Source organism: Neolamprologus multifasciatus, chromosome 10 (assembly GCF_963576455.1).
Source record: "Neolamprologus multifasciatus chromosome 10, fNeoMul1.2, whole genome shotgun sequence".
Taxonomy (NCBI): Eukaryota; Metazoa; Chordata; class Actinopteri; order Cichliformes; family Cichlidae; genus Neolamprologus; species Neolamprologus multifasciatus.
Genome location: NC_140448.1, coordinates 31,191,778 through 31,208,104, shown reverse-complemented (window position 1 = coordinate 31,208,104; position 16,327 = coordinate 31,191,778). Strand labels below are relative to the sequence as shown.

The 16,327-nt window shown below is 40.5% G+C and overlaps 2 protein-coding genes across 3 annotated transcripts in view; both read left to right on the top strand.

Moving 5' to 3' along the window:
- Positions 1 to 6,372, top strand: part of wwc1 (WW and C2 domain containing 1) — a 42,271-nt gene extending 35,899 nt beyond the window's left edge. The window contains exons 20-22 of the mRNA XM_085173705.1: positions 778 to 1,008; positions 1,195 to 1,313; positions 1,421 to 6,372. Coding sequence (XP_085029831.1) covers positions 778 to 1,008; positions 1,195 to 1,313; positions 1,421 to 1,487 — 417 coding nt within the window. The 3' untranslated portion in view covers positions 1,488 to 6,372. The remainder of the gene's footprint in view (positions 1 to 777; positions 1,009 to 1,194; positions 1,314 to 1,420) is intronic.
- Positions 6,373 to 7,231: 859 nt separating this feature from the next.
- Positions 7,232 to 16,327, top strand: part of rars1 (arginyl-tRNA synthetase 1) — a 29,181-nt gene continuing 20,085 nt past the window's right edge. The window contains exons 1-7 of one of the 2 annotated variants that reach the window (XM_085173713.1): positions 7,232 to 7,403; positions 12,781 to 12,915; positions 13,017 to 13,208; positions 13,510 to 13,618; positions 14,565 to 14,665; positions 15,609 to 15,730; positions 15,822 to 15,942. In XM_085173713.1, coding sequence (XP_085029839.1) covers positions 7,359 to 7,403; positions 12,781 to 12,915; positions 13,017 to 13,208; positions 13,510 to 13,618; positions 14,565 to 14,665; positions 15,609 to 15,730; positions 15,822 to 15,942 — 825 coding nt within the window. In that variant the 5' untranslated portion in view covers positions 7,232 to 7,358. Of the gene's footprint in view, positions 7,404 to 9,291; positions 9,414 to 12,780; positions 12,916 to 13,016; positions 13,209 to 13,509; positions 13,619 to 14,564; positions 14,666 to 15,608; positions 15,731 to 15,821; positions 15,943 to 16,327 lie in introns of those variants that run through there. The other variant, XM_085173714.1, reaches the window with a different exon arrangement.

The window sequence follows — 16,327 nt, the reverse complement described above, 5'->3', positions numbered from 1 at the left end:
GCGGTTTCTCTCGTCTTTCTGATCCTCCTGCTTCTCCACTTCTGGAAAGTAACACCTTCACATTTGCTGACCGCATTAACTCGGAAAGGAGAGACAATTTGCATTTTGTGAGGCTTTAAACCTCCTGACAACTCCCAGTGAAGCGACTCTTAATATTTAATGACCGTCTGAATGTTTAATGCAGCGCTGACATTTGCCAGCTTCTATTGGTTTAAAGTCGAGGCAGCAGATTCGCCTCTCGGGGCTCCACGCAGCAGGTGTTGGTGACAGTATTTGCAAATAAGTTGAGATGTTATTAAACACTCAGGTGACGTTTAAGCCTCCAGAGATCGAGGATTTACAGGCTTCATCGCTGATGGCTGCACTTAAACCTGCGCAGACGTAGCAGGACTGTGTCGAGCTGTGGTTCAGCCCTGGTTGAGTTTAGATCAGCGTCACCTCCAACAAAACAGCAGCAGGAAACCCTGATGTTTGGATTCTGTTAGCTTTGGGTTTGTTTTTTTATGCATTTTTCTTTTTCTTTCTTTGCTCTCGGCTCAAACTCGGCCTGTCTGACTGACAGAACCAGGCAGCAGAAGCACTGTGATGTTGTGACGTTGTGAGTTTGTGCTGCAGCGGGGAGAAAGTCGATGGTGTTACTGTTGTTTTGTTGCACTCGTTCAGTTTCTGTCAGATTCTCCGTCACATTTTTAAGAGCTCGTCAGTTCAGTCGATGATTTTCCAGCAAATTTGTGTTTTGTCCTCGGCGCCTAACCCCGCCCCTTCATCCTCTCTCAGCCTCCTGTACCCGTTAAAGGTCTGGACGGGCTGCTGCGGACCTCTCTGGACCTGGAGTTGGACCTGCAGGTGTCCCGGACGCGGCAGGCTCGGCTGGCGCAGGAGCTGCGGGTGCTGCGGGAGCTGAAGACGCAGCTGGAGAAGGCGAGGCAGCAGGGCCAGAAAGAGCTGCCCGCCTGGGTCCAAGAAGACGAACGCTTCCGGCTGCTCCTCAGGCAGGCCGAGAAACAGGTGAACTTACCGCCGAGTGTCCAGAGTGGAGCCTCTGTCCACATGTTACATCAGTTTCTGTGTCCTCGTTTGCTCTCAATGTGCAGATGAAACAGATAATCCTCCAGAGGGCGCTCTACTTTCTTTCTTTACTGTCACAGTATAGTTGTCCCGCTGGAATAAAAACTCTGGTTTTGTTCTCTTCAGACTCGAGAGGAGCAGCAGCAGGAGAAGAGGGTGGAGAAAATGATGAAGGCCGCAGCCAAGGACGTCCATAAGATCAGAGGCCAGAGCCGCAAAGAGGTCCCCGAGGTGCAGACCTTCAGGTACGAAACGCACCGTCACCACCACAGATTCATTCGTGGGGCAGTTTGAAGGTAGCGACCTCATCGCGCACGATGATGATGTCCTCGTTCGCCGTGTGTGGTTTCAGAGAGAAGATGGCGTTCTTCACACGAGCGAAGACCTGCATCCCCGACCTGCCGGCCGACGACGTGTAGAGAAGCATTTCAAAGTATTTTCCTTCCGGAGTCGTTCCCTGCTGTTCCCTCACCGACGAAGCAAACGTCTGGCGGTATTATGAAGAATTAAAATAAATAATAATAATAACACTGATGATAATAATAATAATAAGTAGGAAAAAACCGTGGAGAGAGTAATTTTAAAGAGCTCAGCATTTCTAATGTGGATAGTCTTTGTTTGTAAATTAGCGATAGCACTGCTGGAGCTTTTGTTTTTTTCCTTTTTTATTCTCGTTTCCACTTTTCTGTTTTTGTTTCTGTTACTAACCGGCTGTTCTTAGACTCGTAGGTGTTTAAAATCATTCCAGCACAGAATCATACACACACGAGCATACGAAGACTTTTGTACTGAAAATGGCACAAAATCAAAAATGGTACTCAAAGGAAAATTCAGCCGCAGCTTGAAGATATTTAATATTGACCTTCAGGTGATGTGGGATTAGTTTTTTATTATTAGAGTATTTTCTGAGCAGACAAACAGCACAGTGTTTAATTTTTGTATTTGTTTTTAAATGCGGCTCTCCCTCCACAACAACAGTGAAGCACTAAAACATGTTTGTGCAGACGAATCGCCGCAGTTATAATCCTTAAGATTTTTAATCCAGGTCAGATTATTTTCTACACAGACGTGAAATTTCTGCTGGTTAAACGATCAGAACAAAAAACAAGCAGCTGTTTGTTAGAGCAGGGCAGCTACAACTCCCAGGATGCATTTCAACAGGAAGCATCCAGTCAGATTCATTTTAAGGAGACGCTAAAGATTAAATAACCTCAGATTATATCCCGTCCAATCAGGCAGGAGAAAGTTTTTGGATCATGTCCAATTGTCATTCATGTGCCTGTTTAAACCTTAAACATACCTTTGAGTTTTTATGGCCCAGTGTCGATTAAATAAGTTTTTACTACGCTGTTAAACTGTAAGGAGGGCGTAGTAAAGCCCAGAGGCCAAAAAGACAACAAATCACATGTTATGGCTCATTTATAAAGAGATTTAATGCACTAAATCTACAGTTTATTGCAAAATGAGGCACTTAAAAGTTGCTTTTTTTATGTTGTGAACATAAGAGCCGGATTTTTAAAGTGACGAAGACCAAAACTGGAGCAAAGGGAGCCAAAATGCAGCATTTGTGTTCAGCTAATGCTGCACTTCTTTAGGTTTCCTGTGTGATGCATACAGACTTTATTACTAATCATCCATCACTGAGGAAATTCACCTGTTACAGCAGCACAAGGCTCAGGAAGAAAAGGTGAATTAGACACTAATAAACATAAATACTATACAGGAGTAACTGGTACCATGTACAAATGGTAAACAGTGAAATGGACTAAAATACACTAGAAGACTGGAAGACGGCAACATTTTGCAACATTCTGTCCAAACACATTTTTTTTACTCTTAGTTCTATATGATGTCACACAGAGGGGATTTCCCTAATATGGCCATCTCAGGCTCCACCCAAAAGAAAGCCTTCCTCAAAGGGGAGGGGCTAAAACAGCTGTTATATAACTGTTATTAAAGCTGCTCTCTGTGAGACGAAGAGTTAAAAATAAGCTGCCACGTTTACTGCCAAACTGACCTGGACTGAAATCTTAAGGATTATCTTCATCTTCAAACACTGGCACAAACTGTAAGTTTTCTGTAAACTGAGCGACGTCGTGCTGACGGCACAGGTGGTCGTAGCACGTCAGCGCGGCCGCACGTCAGCAGCTCAGAGGAGACGCGTCACTCTGAGCGTAATCCGTAATCATCGTCTCTCGTCACACAAACACATCGGTGTAGAAACAGCACTAACTCGCACTAACACTCAGGTAGTTGATCGGGTAGTTTGCACTTTAAGAAACTTGAGGTAGAAGTTTGAAAAAAGAAAAACTTGATGTGGGTTTTTGGAAAGTTAAACGTCTGGAAACCTTTGCCTCACGCTGGAACGATTTCTGATTGTCGGAACAGGAAGTGATCTCAAACGCATTTCTGATGACTGTGAACTTGTTATTGATCGTATGATTGTTTGACTGGAAGCGACTGAAAAAAAACCGAGTCGTCAGCCAATAGGAAGACGGAAGTCCAGCTTTGCTTCGTAAGCTCCTGCGCTTCTCTCTGATTGGCTGATCAGTTTTTGCAGTTTTAATTTCAGACTTCCTGCCCTCACGTTTCCACCTGTAACTGGATGTTTGTGAAGCATTCAGTTCTATTAGAACTGGACCTTCTGCACTTAAAACTGTTGGATGGCGTTAGTGTGGTACCCCAGCAAAGCTCAGCATATCGCCTTTTTTTCCTCAGCTGGTTATTTAAACAGTTTCTCTCCTCGTTTCAGTCTGTTCGGAGCTCTGAAACGAGGAGAAAGACACATTCAGTGAACTTATCGATGCATTGAGCAGCTAAAGAGCCTCAGGAGTTGGTAAATATTAGAAAAACGTCACTCCCAAAGACTCCTGACACGTTCTATATAAACTGATGTTTAATGTAGTGTTTACATAAACAAGCAAAAAGAAATCTGACACAGGAAATGTTTTACTTTTCAGCATATGGAGGATTGAAGGTGCCAAAATAAACAAAATATGTGACTGAGTGAATAATAAAATGACATTAAATGTTCGAAAAAATAAATACATGTAGGTATTTATTAATTTGTAAAATGTGACATGAGTTAATATTTTTAAATTAATTTTATGCAGAAATACAGGGAAGGTCAGTAAACAGATATTTGTCTTACATTTTATAATTGAATGCCTTGAATGTTGAAGAATTTTGTTGTTTTTTACATTTGTAATTTATTTATTAATTTGCTTGCTGTTCCATTATTATTTTGGCGGTTTTGATCCTCCATACAGGCATGTGTCAGGAAGTCTTCTCCGAAATAACGATTTAAAAAGTGGAAAATTCTTCACGTGGAAAACATTTAACATGAATTCTAGATTATTATTACAAAATGTGGGATTATAAACTACCTGCTGAACATGGAGCAGATGATTTATTCAGGTGGTGGAGACCAAAAATGGAGCTAAAAATGAACGCTGGGCCTTGAATGGTCACTAAAGTGCCTGTGACTGCCTGATGTTGTCACTCTGTAGCTGCTGAATGCAGAAATAAGCGGCTGTCTATTGAATGTCCGACTTTCCTTCTTGCTGGGCCACCAGGCTGATGGTGTCGGTGCGTTTTGTTCTTCGTGTTTCCATTCCCCGTGTAAAGAAGAACGTAGCTGACGAAAACCAAGCTGCTGCTGCTGCTGTCATTCCAGATGTTTCTCTCTTCTTCTTTTTTTAACTCTGTGTAGAGAAACAGCAGCTCTAGAAAATGATTGAGGTTTTTTTTATTGTCCATTTTGACCCGTTACCTTCGTCATCTCCACTTCCTGTTGCTGCCCAGTCTCTGTGAGTGTTTTCAGTCCTCATTAAAGCGTCAGATAGTCCCACCACATCCAGGTAGGAGTAGATATATTTTTCTAGAATGTATGTTTAAAAAAGGTAATAAGATTGAAATAACGAGACACGAATGACTTCTGAAAGAGCCTCGGTAGGATGTGAATCTGACACCATCGCCCGACATCAGTGTGAACAGTCAGTGAAAAAGACCAAAACCAAAGATTTAAAAGCTGATCCCCGTCCTCTGACGTAAAACGATTCAAACCCCTTCGTCACGAGGTGTTTTTGTAATTTTACCCTCTGCTACAGCACGACAGAAAATCAGACATTGGAAATAGTGAGCTGCTAGCATGTGGTGCTAAAGCTAAGCTAACACCTGCCAGTCAATCTTACCATCCTGAAACTTCCCTTGGTTTACTCTCAGACTGCTGATGTCACCGTAAAGATGCAGCCAGATGTTTTCTTTTTTAAGGTACTTGATGTAAATTTCAGGGTTTAAAAAAATACTGTAAATGTTCCAAAATTAACTAAAGACAACATGAAGAAACGGCTGCTTTGACCTGATCTGCACACTAAGCATTTTCTATCATTGAAATAAGGCTCAACTCATTCAGCAAACACTGCCCCCTGGTGGTGAACATTTTAGTTAGTCTGCAGAGGGGAATTACAAAAAGTTACTTTTAATCGTACACTTGCTCATCAGACCACTTCGTGAGCTTTTGCATGTTTTTTTTCGCCGTCTGGTGTATTTTTTTTATAAATCAAAAAAGTTGGTAACGAGAAATGCGTCGTTGTTCTCAGAGTGCAGATCAGCTGTAGATTCCAGTTTGTGCCGACTGTTCGCACTGAGAACTGAACGAACGTTACGGAGTCGGGCGTGCGCCTGCAGGGCGAGCAGCGGGTTCACTGCAGCTCTGGAGATGTTTTTGTTTAATGTCCAAACGAGCCGCCGTCGCTGGGTGTGTAAGAAGACTTGGAGGAACTTTCATCTTTTTAATATTAGCCGTTTTTTGTTTGTCCTCTGTCTCCTCGAGTAGATTGGACCTATAGGAATTCAGCGGTTAACCTCTGATTAAAAAAGACTCGTTTATTTGAAACATCTGGATGAAGGAATGTAGGTTTTTTAAAAAACAAATGCTGTTAGCCACAAATGATTCTTCTTCATCACGTAGGCAAATCTTTGTTTTTTTTGTGCTTTTATGTTTATTTTATCTGATGAATCTGTTCAAACCCGGCGATGCATTTGCAGGCGGCTACGAGAAACACACTGCATGTATTTATTGCACTTCTGTGATTTTTTTTTTTTTTTTTTTTTGGGGGGGGGGGATGTGCTTTTTTCCTGTTTTGTTTTTTTTTTCCTTTTTATCGTAAGAGTCCTGAAAAGCTGTGAATTTTATTCTCAGACACTGTACTGTCGACCAGAGTTGTAAATATTTCACCAGCACAAAAAACAAACGATATGTTTTGTAGTTTCACAACATATAAAAAAAGTTCTTCTCTTCTACTCGTGTGTTGTGTGTTTTTCTTTGTTCTGTCCTGACTATTAAAATGCTGGTATCTGAAAAGTTGGCATTAAATTGTTGGCTTGAATGTCTAATTAGCTTAATTACTCCTGTGGGACACCACAGGGTTCTGGACTTGGTTCCTTTTCATTTATTATATGCTGACAATTTTAGGACTACATGCCAGTCATTAACTGGAGAGGAGGAAAAAAAAGTGATTTTTTTTAATTATTATTTTTTTAATACATTGTATTGTTGAGCTGATATGAGCGGAATCACATCATCTACAAAAAAAAGATTTGATCCTGAGACAAAACCAGTCACTCTCCAACCAAAGTAAGAGATTCAAGACCAAGATCTTCTTCATGCAAACACACCAAAATGACTTTTATGTGTGTCGTGTGGTAAGTATCACTAAAAACACGACCACTGACATGATAAGACTTGCAAAAGATACGAAGAATATAAGAGGTTGGACTGTCATCAATTAACAGACATTCATTTGCAGCAGTGTGATGTTGCACTGAATGTACATGGGAGGACTTGGTTGTGCATTAGCAACAAAAAACTTAATTTGAGCCTGAGAGGGTTAAAAAGATCAAATAGATCGTCTCATATGGGAATGTCATCCTCTCTCCTGCTGCTTGTTTGTGTGCGTAGTTTGATTTTTAGGTCAATTTGCAAAGAGCTGCAGCTGTTAAACATTTTAACGTTTTTCTATCTACTAAATCAATGTATCACTGTTATCGATACGGTGTCAGAAAATAAGCACAATCAGCTAAAACATCCACTAAAATCACTCCTGGAAGCTCCGATACAGCAGGAGGCGCTCTAAATCCGTCTAAATGCAGCGAGGAAGAAGCTCTCCCCGGCACCGGAAGTGGACTGTAAAGTTACGGGCTTCTTCCTTTCCTCAGGTTTGTATTTCGTCAGCCACGAGATTCCAAGTCCAGCAGACAGAAGAGTTTCTCCGCAGAGCTTCAGGAACATGGGAGACCCTGTGACCGAGTACACGGCCCGGCTGCAGCAACAGGTCAGCGGTTAATGCGAGCTGCAGGGCTAAATGCGCATCCTGCCGCCGGATAGCAACATTCCAAAGTTCTGCCAGACTTAATGAAAAAAAGTACTAATTTAAGATTTTTTGGCTTTTTATTGAATAGGTGCAGTGTCGAGTAAACCAGACATGCTTTGATTGAATATCTATGCATTAGTGTCAAATTCGGGTTAAGTTTGTTAAATCAAACGTGTCTTGTTGTAGTCGGAGGTCCCTTTGATTTGTTCGAGGACACTGCTTTGACAGCGCATGAAGGAGGAATGGCATGAAGAGTTTTTACTTGTTAAAGAGCTGTGCTTCGTTATTGTAAGTCACATATATGCCGAACTTACCAGATTTGATTGGGGATCACCTGTGCACAGTGGAGCCCAGAAAGATGAGTGACTACTGAAAATGAAAGGAGGAGTTAAATCGGAAGATTTTTAAATTGAGTCTGGCGAGAACATTTTTCTCTACTTAACCCTGGCATCAAACTTATTTTTCAGAAAAAATAAATATTTCACATTCCTTTTTGGGAGCTTGGAGCTCCGTTTTTATGATATGATATGTATATGAATCAATAAATTACCCCACCCACCCACAATAAGTAGAAGTGCAGATAATCCTGTTTTAAAAATAAAAGTGAAAGTACCGAGTTTGAAATGTACTAGTAAGAAAGTAAAAGTATCCCCTTGAAGGACATTTTTACCACCTGTTTTTATGCAAAGCTAACTGAACCTTGTGCTTTATTAACATAATGATAAAATAATACCAGAAACTTTTAAATTATAATTGTAGTTTGAATCTGAAGAAAAATAAGGAAAATAGAAGAAAGCTGTATTTTGTGTTACCTACATTGTAGAGGGTGACTTTGTGTTTAAACAGGAAAACGTGTCCAGTCAGGCGTTAAAGTGGAGTCAGCAGGTGGAGGAATCAGTTGTCATGCCTCTGTGTGGGGAAAAGAATCACAACTCATAATTTCTATTGAGAGCTCCAGTAGATTTTCTTAGTGTACAGGCTGTGATCAGCTGACCTGCTGCTCTCTGTGGATGTACACAACTGAATTCAACCAGATGTGAGCAGATGTTTCAATAGTAGTCCTGGCTGATTTCCATCCTCTACACTCACAGTAGTTTATGCTGTGTTTATACTAGACAGTATGAAGTTAATATGATAGTGAATTCAGTCAGCGTCACAGCATCATCAGCTAAACTTTATATGAATCTCTGCTACACTTGATGTAAGCTAACTGTGACCATGAACCCACAGCCACTGTGCACCAGTCACACACTGTTCTCCACTTTAAATCCACCACATTGCAGCAAAGTAACCTGTTTATCCTGCACTAACCTGCAGAGTCACATATGTGAGGATTTTTTTAATGCAGCCTTTAAATTACAGTTAATCTGCCTCATGTTTACTAGCATGTTTCACAATATGAAAAAACATAATGTCACATGTACAGACCCAATATCTGATATAAAAACATGAGCAGTCCTTACCTTGAAATCTAAGCATTAAGCTGGTGTTTGCTGCCCTCTAGTGGAGATTAAGCAGGTTTTAATACACTTTGAAAACACATCAGGTGTGTTTTCACAAACACAAAGGTGTGAAAAAAAAAAAATCATGCTGGATATCTAAACAGGGCGTCAGCGAGCTTGTGCTCAGTCTGAGGTTTACCCTGGAGGCGTTGGACGGGCTGAAACATGACGTCTCCGAGGTGTTCAGTCGGATCAGGCGAGCGTTGTCTCATCGTTGCACCTGGTTAACGTCAATAACATCAAAGCAGCTGAACCTGATTAATAACCTCCTCTGATACTAACTGATAACATCAATAATTCAGACGTTTAACTAACTTTATTCTTTTGAACAGTGTATTTATAACTGTACCACTGTTTAACACTTTGTTGGTGTCCTGTGGTGTGATGTTGGTGTGTCACCAGCCCGACCTGAGCTAGACTTTAAAAGTCACTACAGCGATGTGTTTCTGAACTGTTCAGTGGACTTTAGGTAAAGTTGTCGGTTCCTGATTTTCCTTCTGTGTTGTGTGGAGCGTTCATCTGATTTTGGACACGTTAAGCAATGAGACGCTTTTACTGAATAAACTGAAGCGTAAATTTGATGTGCGTGTTTTTGCATTTTGTTTTCAGAAGACTGCACAGCGCAACTAAGCTGCTGGAAAAAGAGTAACTCGCTTTATTGTTTGATAAGAAGTAGTTAATTAATTACTCGGTTATATGGTGTACTGAAGGTTGTCCTGCTGTGTGGTCGGTCTTTTAGTGGAGGGATAGTTTTATATTTTTTTACTTTGTTGCAAATTTCAGTTTTGAATTTCAGTTGTTTTTGAAAACAGGTTTGTTTCATTTTAATTTTTATTGCTTGAAACATTTAATTTTAGTTTAGTTTGTAATCTTTTACTTCTCTCTTTTGAAAGCAGTTGAATCTCAGTCTTGCAGACATCAGCTAAGCTATAACAAATATTACAAGCAGGGCTCGCAAAATTTCAAAGTCCCTGGTAGCCCTTCGGGCAGGGACTCTTCAGTTTTTGGTAGCCCAAAATAAATTTAAGTAGCCCGAATAAAAAAGAGAGCAATTTGTTGATTGATGTTTTGTTTCCTGTTTTGTTTCCGTTACAATATTATACATTAAAGTATAATATTGTAACGGAAACAAAACATTAATCAAAAAATTATTGAAAACACAAATTACAACATTGTATAAAAATTACAATCATCAACTCAAATACTTGGTTTTAATTGAACAGAAATTTCTATGAACTTGTAAGAACTGTGTAGAACATGAATCAGTCTGTGTCAGATCCTGAATCTGACATTTCCACTGAAGTCACGGGTGAGAGGCAAGTGGAACTAAGATCGAGGCCATTTGCTTTTTGAAGTTTGCAAAGACTGCTACATTGTGGCAGTGGTAGTTCACTCTTTGCAACATAGTAGCTGTTCTAAACAGATTTTTCAGGTTTATTTTTAGTATGTTATTTGCAATTGGTGTTTGTTCTGGGAAAGATATTGCAGACTGAGCAATAATGCATTTCTTGCATTTCTCATGGGTTCTAATGGGGGTCTTTCTTAAAATTACTGGTCCCAGTAACAAAGGCGCTTGTCGACTCAGAAATCGAGGGAAAACCAACAACACACCCGGCAGAACATTATGTTATTTACACGGGTGCACATAAGTGGTCCGCATGTGCGCATTCGCTGTCAAAATAAAAGACGCGCACCAGATAAGAAGTTGCAGCGTGCGTTTGCGTCCATATAAAAGGCTGTTTTTGTCCTAGAGTGGGATTTTCACGGCACATTCTGCACCACATCTCTGTGCGTTCATCATTTGTTTGAAGCCAGCTCACCTCCTGCAACCATTTTTCCGAGAATACGCGCTTCTTTTGTGGTTCGGACTCCTTCTGACATTTCTTTGGAGGTGGAGGAACATCACAGTAATTGCTTAAAGGAGCTTCTTCGACATCTTTAAGAGTTCTAAACAAATGTCTGTCCTCCTCCAGAAAATCTTATGTAAGCAAACACGCGTTGCAACTTCTTATCTTGTGCGCGTTTTTTATTTTGACAGCGAATGCGCACCTGCGGACCACTTATGTGCAGCCCTGGTTATTTAGCTCGTCATATTGCAGCCACAGAAATTCTTTTGTCCATGAAACCAAAAAGCTGCTCTTTCTTTTTGCCTTATAGTCTGATTTGTCATAACTTTTCCGTTTTGTGGTAAGCTTTTCTTTGGCTGTCACTTCTTCACCCTGACCTGTCTTATTTGGCTCAGCAGAACTAAAATATATATCCTGCTGCTTTTACACACGCACTCGCATAACGCTCAGCGATTCTCTGCGCGATCAACCTCTCACATGTTTAAGCTGCGGGAGATTTCACTTGTCATGTTTGCATAGTAAGCTAACGATTGATAAGACGATGTCAGAGGAATTGGTGCGCAAATTATCGTCACTCACCAATCAGTGCTGTCGCTCTCTATACACAGTTCACGCGATTGCAAAGTGAAAGCAAAAAACAAGCGCAAATTCAAACGTGATTTCAATATGTCACATATTGACAGTGGCTCACCGATGCCAATGACATAATTACCCAGCTACATTTCTGAAAGAATGCAAAAGCATAGACATATATTTTTCCTTCCTCTGACAGCCCGACGGGCAGAGATAGATTTTGATAGCCCGACTGGAAAAATCGCTAGTCCTGGGCCCTGACAAGGTTGAAAAACTAAATATGTAATTTTTATTTTATTTTAGTTTTCCAAGTTCACAAATTGTTTAGTTTCATTTTAACTCTTATAGAAAATGTTTTTCTAATTTTTATTTTCTTAACTAAAATGTTTTTCAAGTGTAATTTTAGTCTAAGTTGGCTATATTAACTTATTAACTTTTTATACGTTATACATACAGGTATTATTTGCTCAGCTCTCTTGCCCACCTGACCACCACGTATCCAGGGACTCATTAAATTCCTTATTTTCTGTGTATTGGCTTAAAATGGCTTTGAAAACGTATCAGCTACCTGATCTGAGAAGATTTGATGGGAGAAAGTCAACTGGCAGATTTCTCTGCTGAGTCAAAACATTTATTATGTGGGTTAAAAAGAATGCAGGCCTGCAGATGTTGTTTAGCTGAAGAAAGTAAAAGTGAAATTGTGTCTAATCTCACATAACCCAAGGCTGTTTTTTTTCTTCTAATAAACAAAATGTGTTTAAAGTTATTTAAAAGAACAAAGTTGTAATTGAAGTCCGAACGTGAGTCTTAAGTTCTCGCAATTACATTGATTCATTTGTTGAATTAGGTTCCTTGTTTTATACTTAAATGATTCATGGTCATGTTAACTGGCTTAGCACATACCCCACCCCCCACCCCACATCTGATAATGGTCAGGTATATATATTGGAGTAAAAACGAAACGGCTAATATCCAAAGAAAAAGATTTTTAAAAAATTTAGGGGTGGCTCAAGACTTTTGCACAGTAGTTTACAAATCTCAAAAACACAGGTATATAAGAGATCAACAGTGAAATACAGAAACAGTATAAACTGTTAAAGGTTATGAATATATGTGTCTTTATAATTCCTGAGGTGTACCACAGGGTGCTAACTCGGTCCTCTTTTAATGATCATTGATGTAAGTAATGCTCGTAGCCATAGAGGTAAAAATATTTATACTTCCACAGTTCCTTTTAAAAATGGTATTTTTACAAAAATGGACAGCATTTAAGACCCTAAAGCATTTTCTCAGGCTGGAACTCGAGGTAAAAATATTTACTATTTATAGGAGCACGTTAAAGCTTCTTGAGCAGCTCCAGTTGGAACTTTCTTTCTCAGTGTCTTTCTTGGAAAATGGAAATATTTTGATGTCTAGGAGCAAGAGATCCAGCGTCTGTCTGCAGAGATCAAAAATCTTGAAAACTCCCAGAACCTCAGTCCATCTCCACGCCTGGAGGAGCTGCGGGAGGAAAACACCCGACTCAAGTACCGCCTCAACATCCTGAAGAAGGTGAGTGACGCTCTGCTGAACGATGTCCTGAGACGTTTTAATCTTAACCTGAGAAAAGCAGATTGATGAAAAACTATTAAACCTTTCTGTGCTGTCCTCAGAGTCTGCAGGAAGACTCACTGAGTCAACGCGGCAAAGCCATGTTAAACATCAACCAGCGACTTCAGGAGGTCTTCGGCGAGGCCATCCGGGCCTCCTGCCCCGAGCTTGACAACCCACCACTTTCCATTGCGCCCAGCCAGCAGGCCAAGTTTGGGGACTACCAGTGCAACAGCGCCATGAGCATGTCCCAGGTTAGACCACCACGCCCGAAAACTGACGAGTTAATGGTTTATGATGGCTTATTATTATCTATGGTGGCTTATTATGAATTATGGTTGTTATGGTGGCTTATTATGAATTATTGTGGCTTATTTTCATTTCTGGTTGCTTATTGTGCTTTATAATAGCTTACTATGATTTTTACAGTTTTAAAAGCTGCAGCTGCATTGAGTCAAATTAGAGGATTGTATTGGAGCAGTGCAGCGTGTCCTGGTCTCTGCAGGTCAGATTAAAAAGTTTTGCTTCAGACTGTCTCTGGCTGTCGGGTTGCAGATGCTGAAGGCAAAGGGGATAAAGATGAACCCGAGGGAGATCGCAGAGAAGATTATCCAAAATCTTCCAGACAACGAACTCGTCCAGAAAACGGAGGTCGCGGGGCCAGGTAGAGACTCCGCCTTTAATGACGTCGGTGTTTGGAGACAACACAGACATCATGGCATTCACACAATTAAAGTAACAGGAACGCTATTAAGTGCCTGTTTCTCTTTAAACTTTATTCTTCTTCTACCTTATTATTCTAGTTGCTCCGTTTCTTTGCTGGTTAGCTACTCCCACAGTTTTCACCATTCAAATTTTAAACTGTTCAGCTCTTTCTGCTAATGCCAGCTATATCATTTGGTGCTCAGGACCTTTATACTTTTTTAAATATTAAGCTTTTTATGCAATTTTTTTGGACCATTGAGATGAATGGGAACACATTACAAGTGTGATCGCTGATTTAGCTCGCCGGGGTGAGCGGTGTTTTAGCTCAGTGAGATGAGCAGGAGGGCTGGGTTCCACTCTCACCCATTGCAGCATGTTTTCAGCAGACAGTTCAGCTTCTTTACTTCTTTTCAGCAGACAGTTCAGCTTCTTTACTTCTTTTCAGCAGACAGTTCTGCTTCTTTACTTCTTTTCAGCAGACAGTTCTGCTTCTTTACTTCTTTTCAGCAGACAGTTCAGCTTCTTTACTTCTTTTCAGCAGACAGTTCAGCTTCTTTACTTCTTTTCAGCAGACAGTTCTGCTTCTTTACTTCTTTTCAGCAGACAGTTCAGCTTCTTTACTTCTTTTCAGCAGACAGTTCTGCTTCTTTACTTCTTTTCAGCAGACAGTTCTGCTTCTTCAGCTGTTTTCGGAAGCCGATTTCCACTACACGGCATTCACACTGCATTTTCGCAGGAAATGCAACTTTTTCTAGTTTAATTTAATTTAGTTTAATTTAGAACCTTGTCAAATGTGTACATATTTAAAGAGAAATAATTCTTTGTTTTGTATAAATATTAAAAGATTTAAAACAAGAGTAAATAAATGACTAAAAAGTGAATCTAAACAAAGTTGTCTCTTTCAGGTTTCATCAACATCTACCTGCAGAAGACATTTGTGTCCAAACAGCTGAGCAACTTGTTGATTAACGGAGTGCAACCCCCACCACTGCCATCCAAGAAGAAGGTCTGTGCACATGCTGAAGTTATTTTCCCGCCATGTTTTTCCTTTTTAGTTAACCTCTGAAGTCTTTGATCCCTTTTTTAACATTTGCTTTAATTATTTGTGTCTAATTATCTGGTATTCAACAGTTTCACGCGCATTTTTTCTACTCTTGGCTCTGTGTGATGTCAAAGAGAGTACCACAGAGGCCCCGCCCACCAGTTTTATTGATTCGGACCTTGCTTTTCACAATAAAAGCCTTCCACAAACACACACAAACAATAACAGTTTATAGAGTTACATCAAAGCAAATTACAGCAGATTTTAGGTTCACATTTTAAATATTTTTTACAAGTTGTGAAAAGGAAAATTAAATTTTTTTCTTAATAAATAAAAAATTTTCATAAAACTTGTAGAAATGAGCTTCCTGTGAAGGCAATCTGGACGCAGAGATGAGGTGAGGAGCTCAGTTTAATATAGCAGGAACCAGAAAATGGACAGATTAGATTATTTTATTAATTTATTTATTTCAGTTACAAAAATAAAGAACCACATTTACTCATTTAATTATTTTGGTGCCGTAAAAGTCACGTTCACATTTTTCTGTGTGGAGTTGAAATTATTCATATAAAGTGTGACATAAAAAAAAAATGTGTGTATGCTCACAAAAGCTGAGAAGAGAAAGAGGAGGTGGAGGATGTGAATGAGGGAGAATCCAAAATAAGCTTTTCCTATAGAGACAGAAATTAATATTAATGCAACACTGGAAAGAAGAAGATTGCTTTTAAACTGAAGCTGTGACAGGAAGTAAAAACGTGTGTGGTTTAAGGCGGATGTCAAAACGTTTGATTAAACACACCAAAATAGGCTTATTATGAACCATGACTCATGCAAAGCTGCTCTGATAGAGTCCAGGAATAAAAACGTGGAGCATTTATCAGTTCCTGTGTGTCTGTGTTGCATTCAGGTGGTGGTGGATTTCTCATCTCCAAACATCGCCAAAGAGATGCACGTGGGTCACCTGCGCTCCACCATCATCGGCGACAGCATGTGCCGATTGTTTGAGTTTCTGGGATACGAAGTCCTCAGGTCAGCTTGGCCGCGCTCGCTGTGTCGTTGCTGCGAACGTTAAAAACCTTTCAAGAAATAAAATCTAAAAAGTTAGTTTTTATTTCTGCAGGCTGAACCACGTGGGGGACTGGGGGACCCAGTTTGGGATGCTGATCGCCCACCTGCAGGACATGTTTCCGGACTACCTGACCGTCTCCCCTCCCATCGGTGACCTGCAGGCCTTCTACAAAGTCAGTTCATGCTCATCCCGTCTCTGTGTGTGATCGGGCTGCTTTTGGGAAAATCCCATGTGGGGTTAGGACCCTTTAAGGTTTTTACCCCAAGTGCAGTTTTTTAACCATCATAACTTCGCGCTTACTTAGTCCCTATGGACCCCAAAGCGCTTTACACTACATTCAGTCATCCACACATTCACACACTGGTGATGGCAGCTACATTGTAGCCACAGCTGCCCTGGGGCGCACTGACAGAGGCGAGGCTGCCGGACACTTCAGCTCAAACACAAAAAGATGTGGCTGCCGTTGTTCCTTTGAGCCAGCCACCTGTCCCACATGGTGATGCGAGCCCTGAAAGTTTGCCCAGAATGCACTTTTTGAAGTTTCTGCATTCATGACG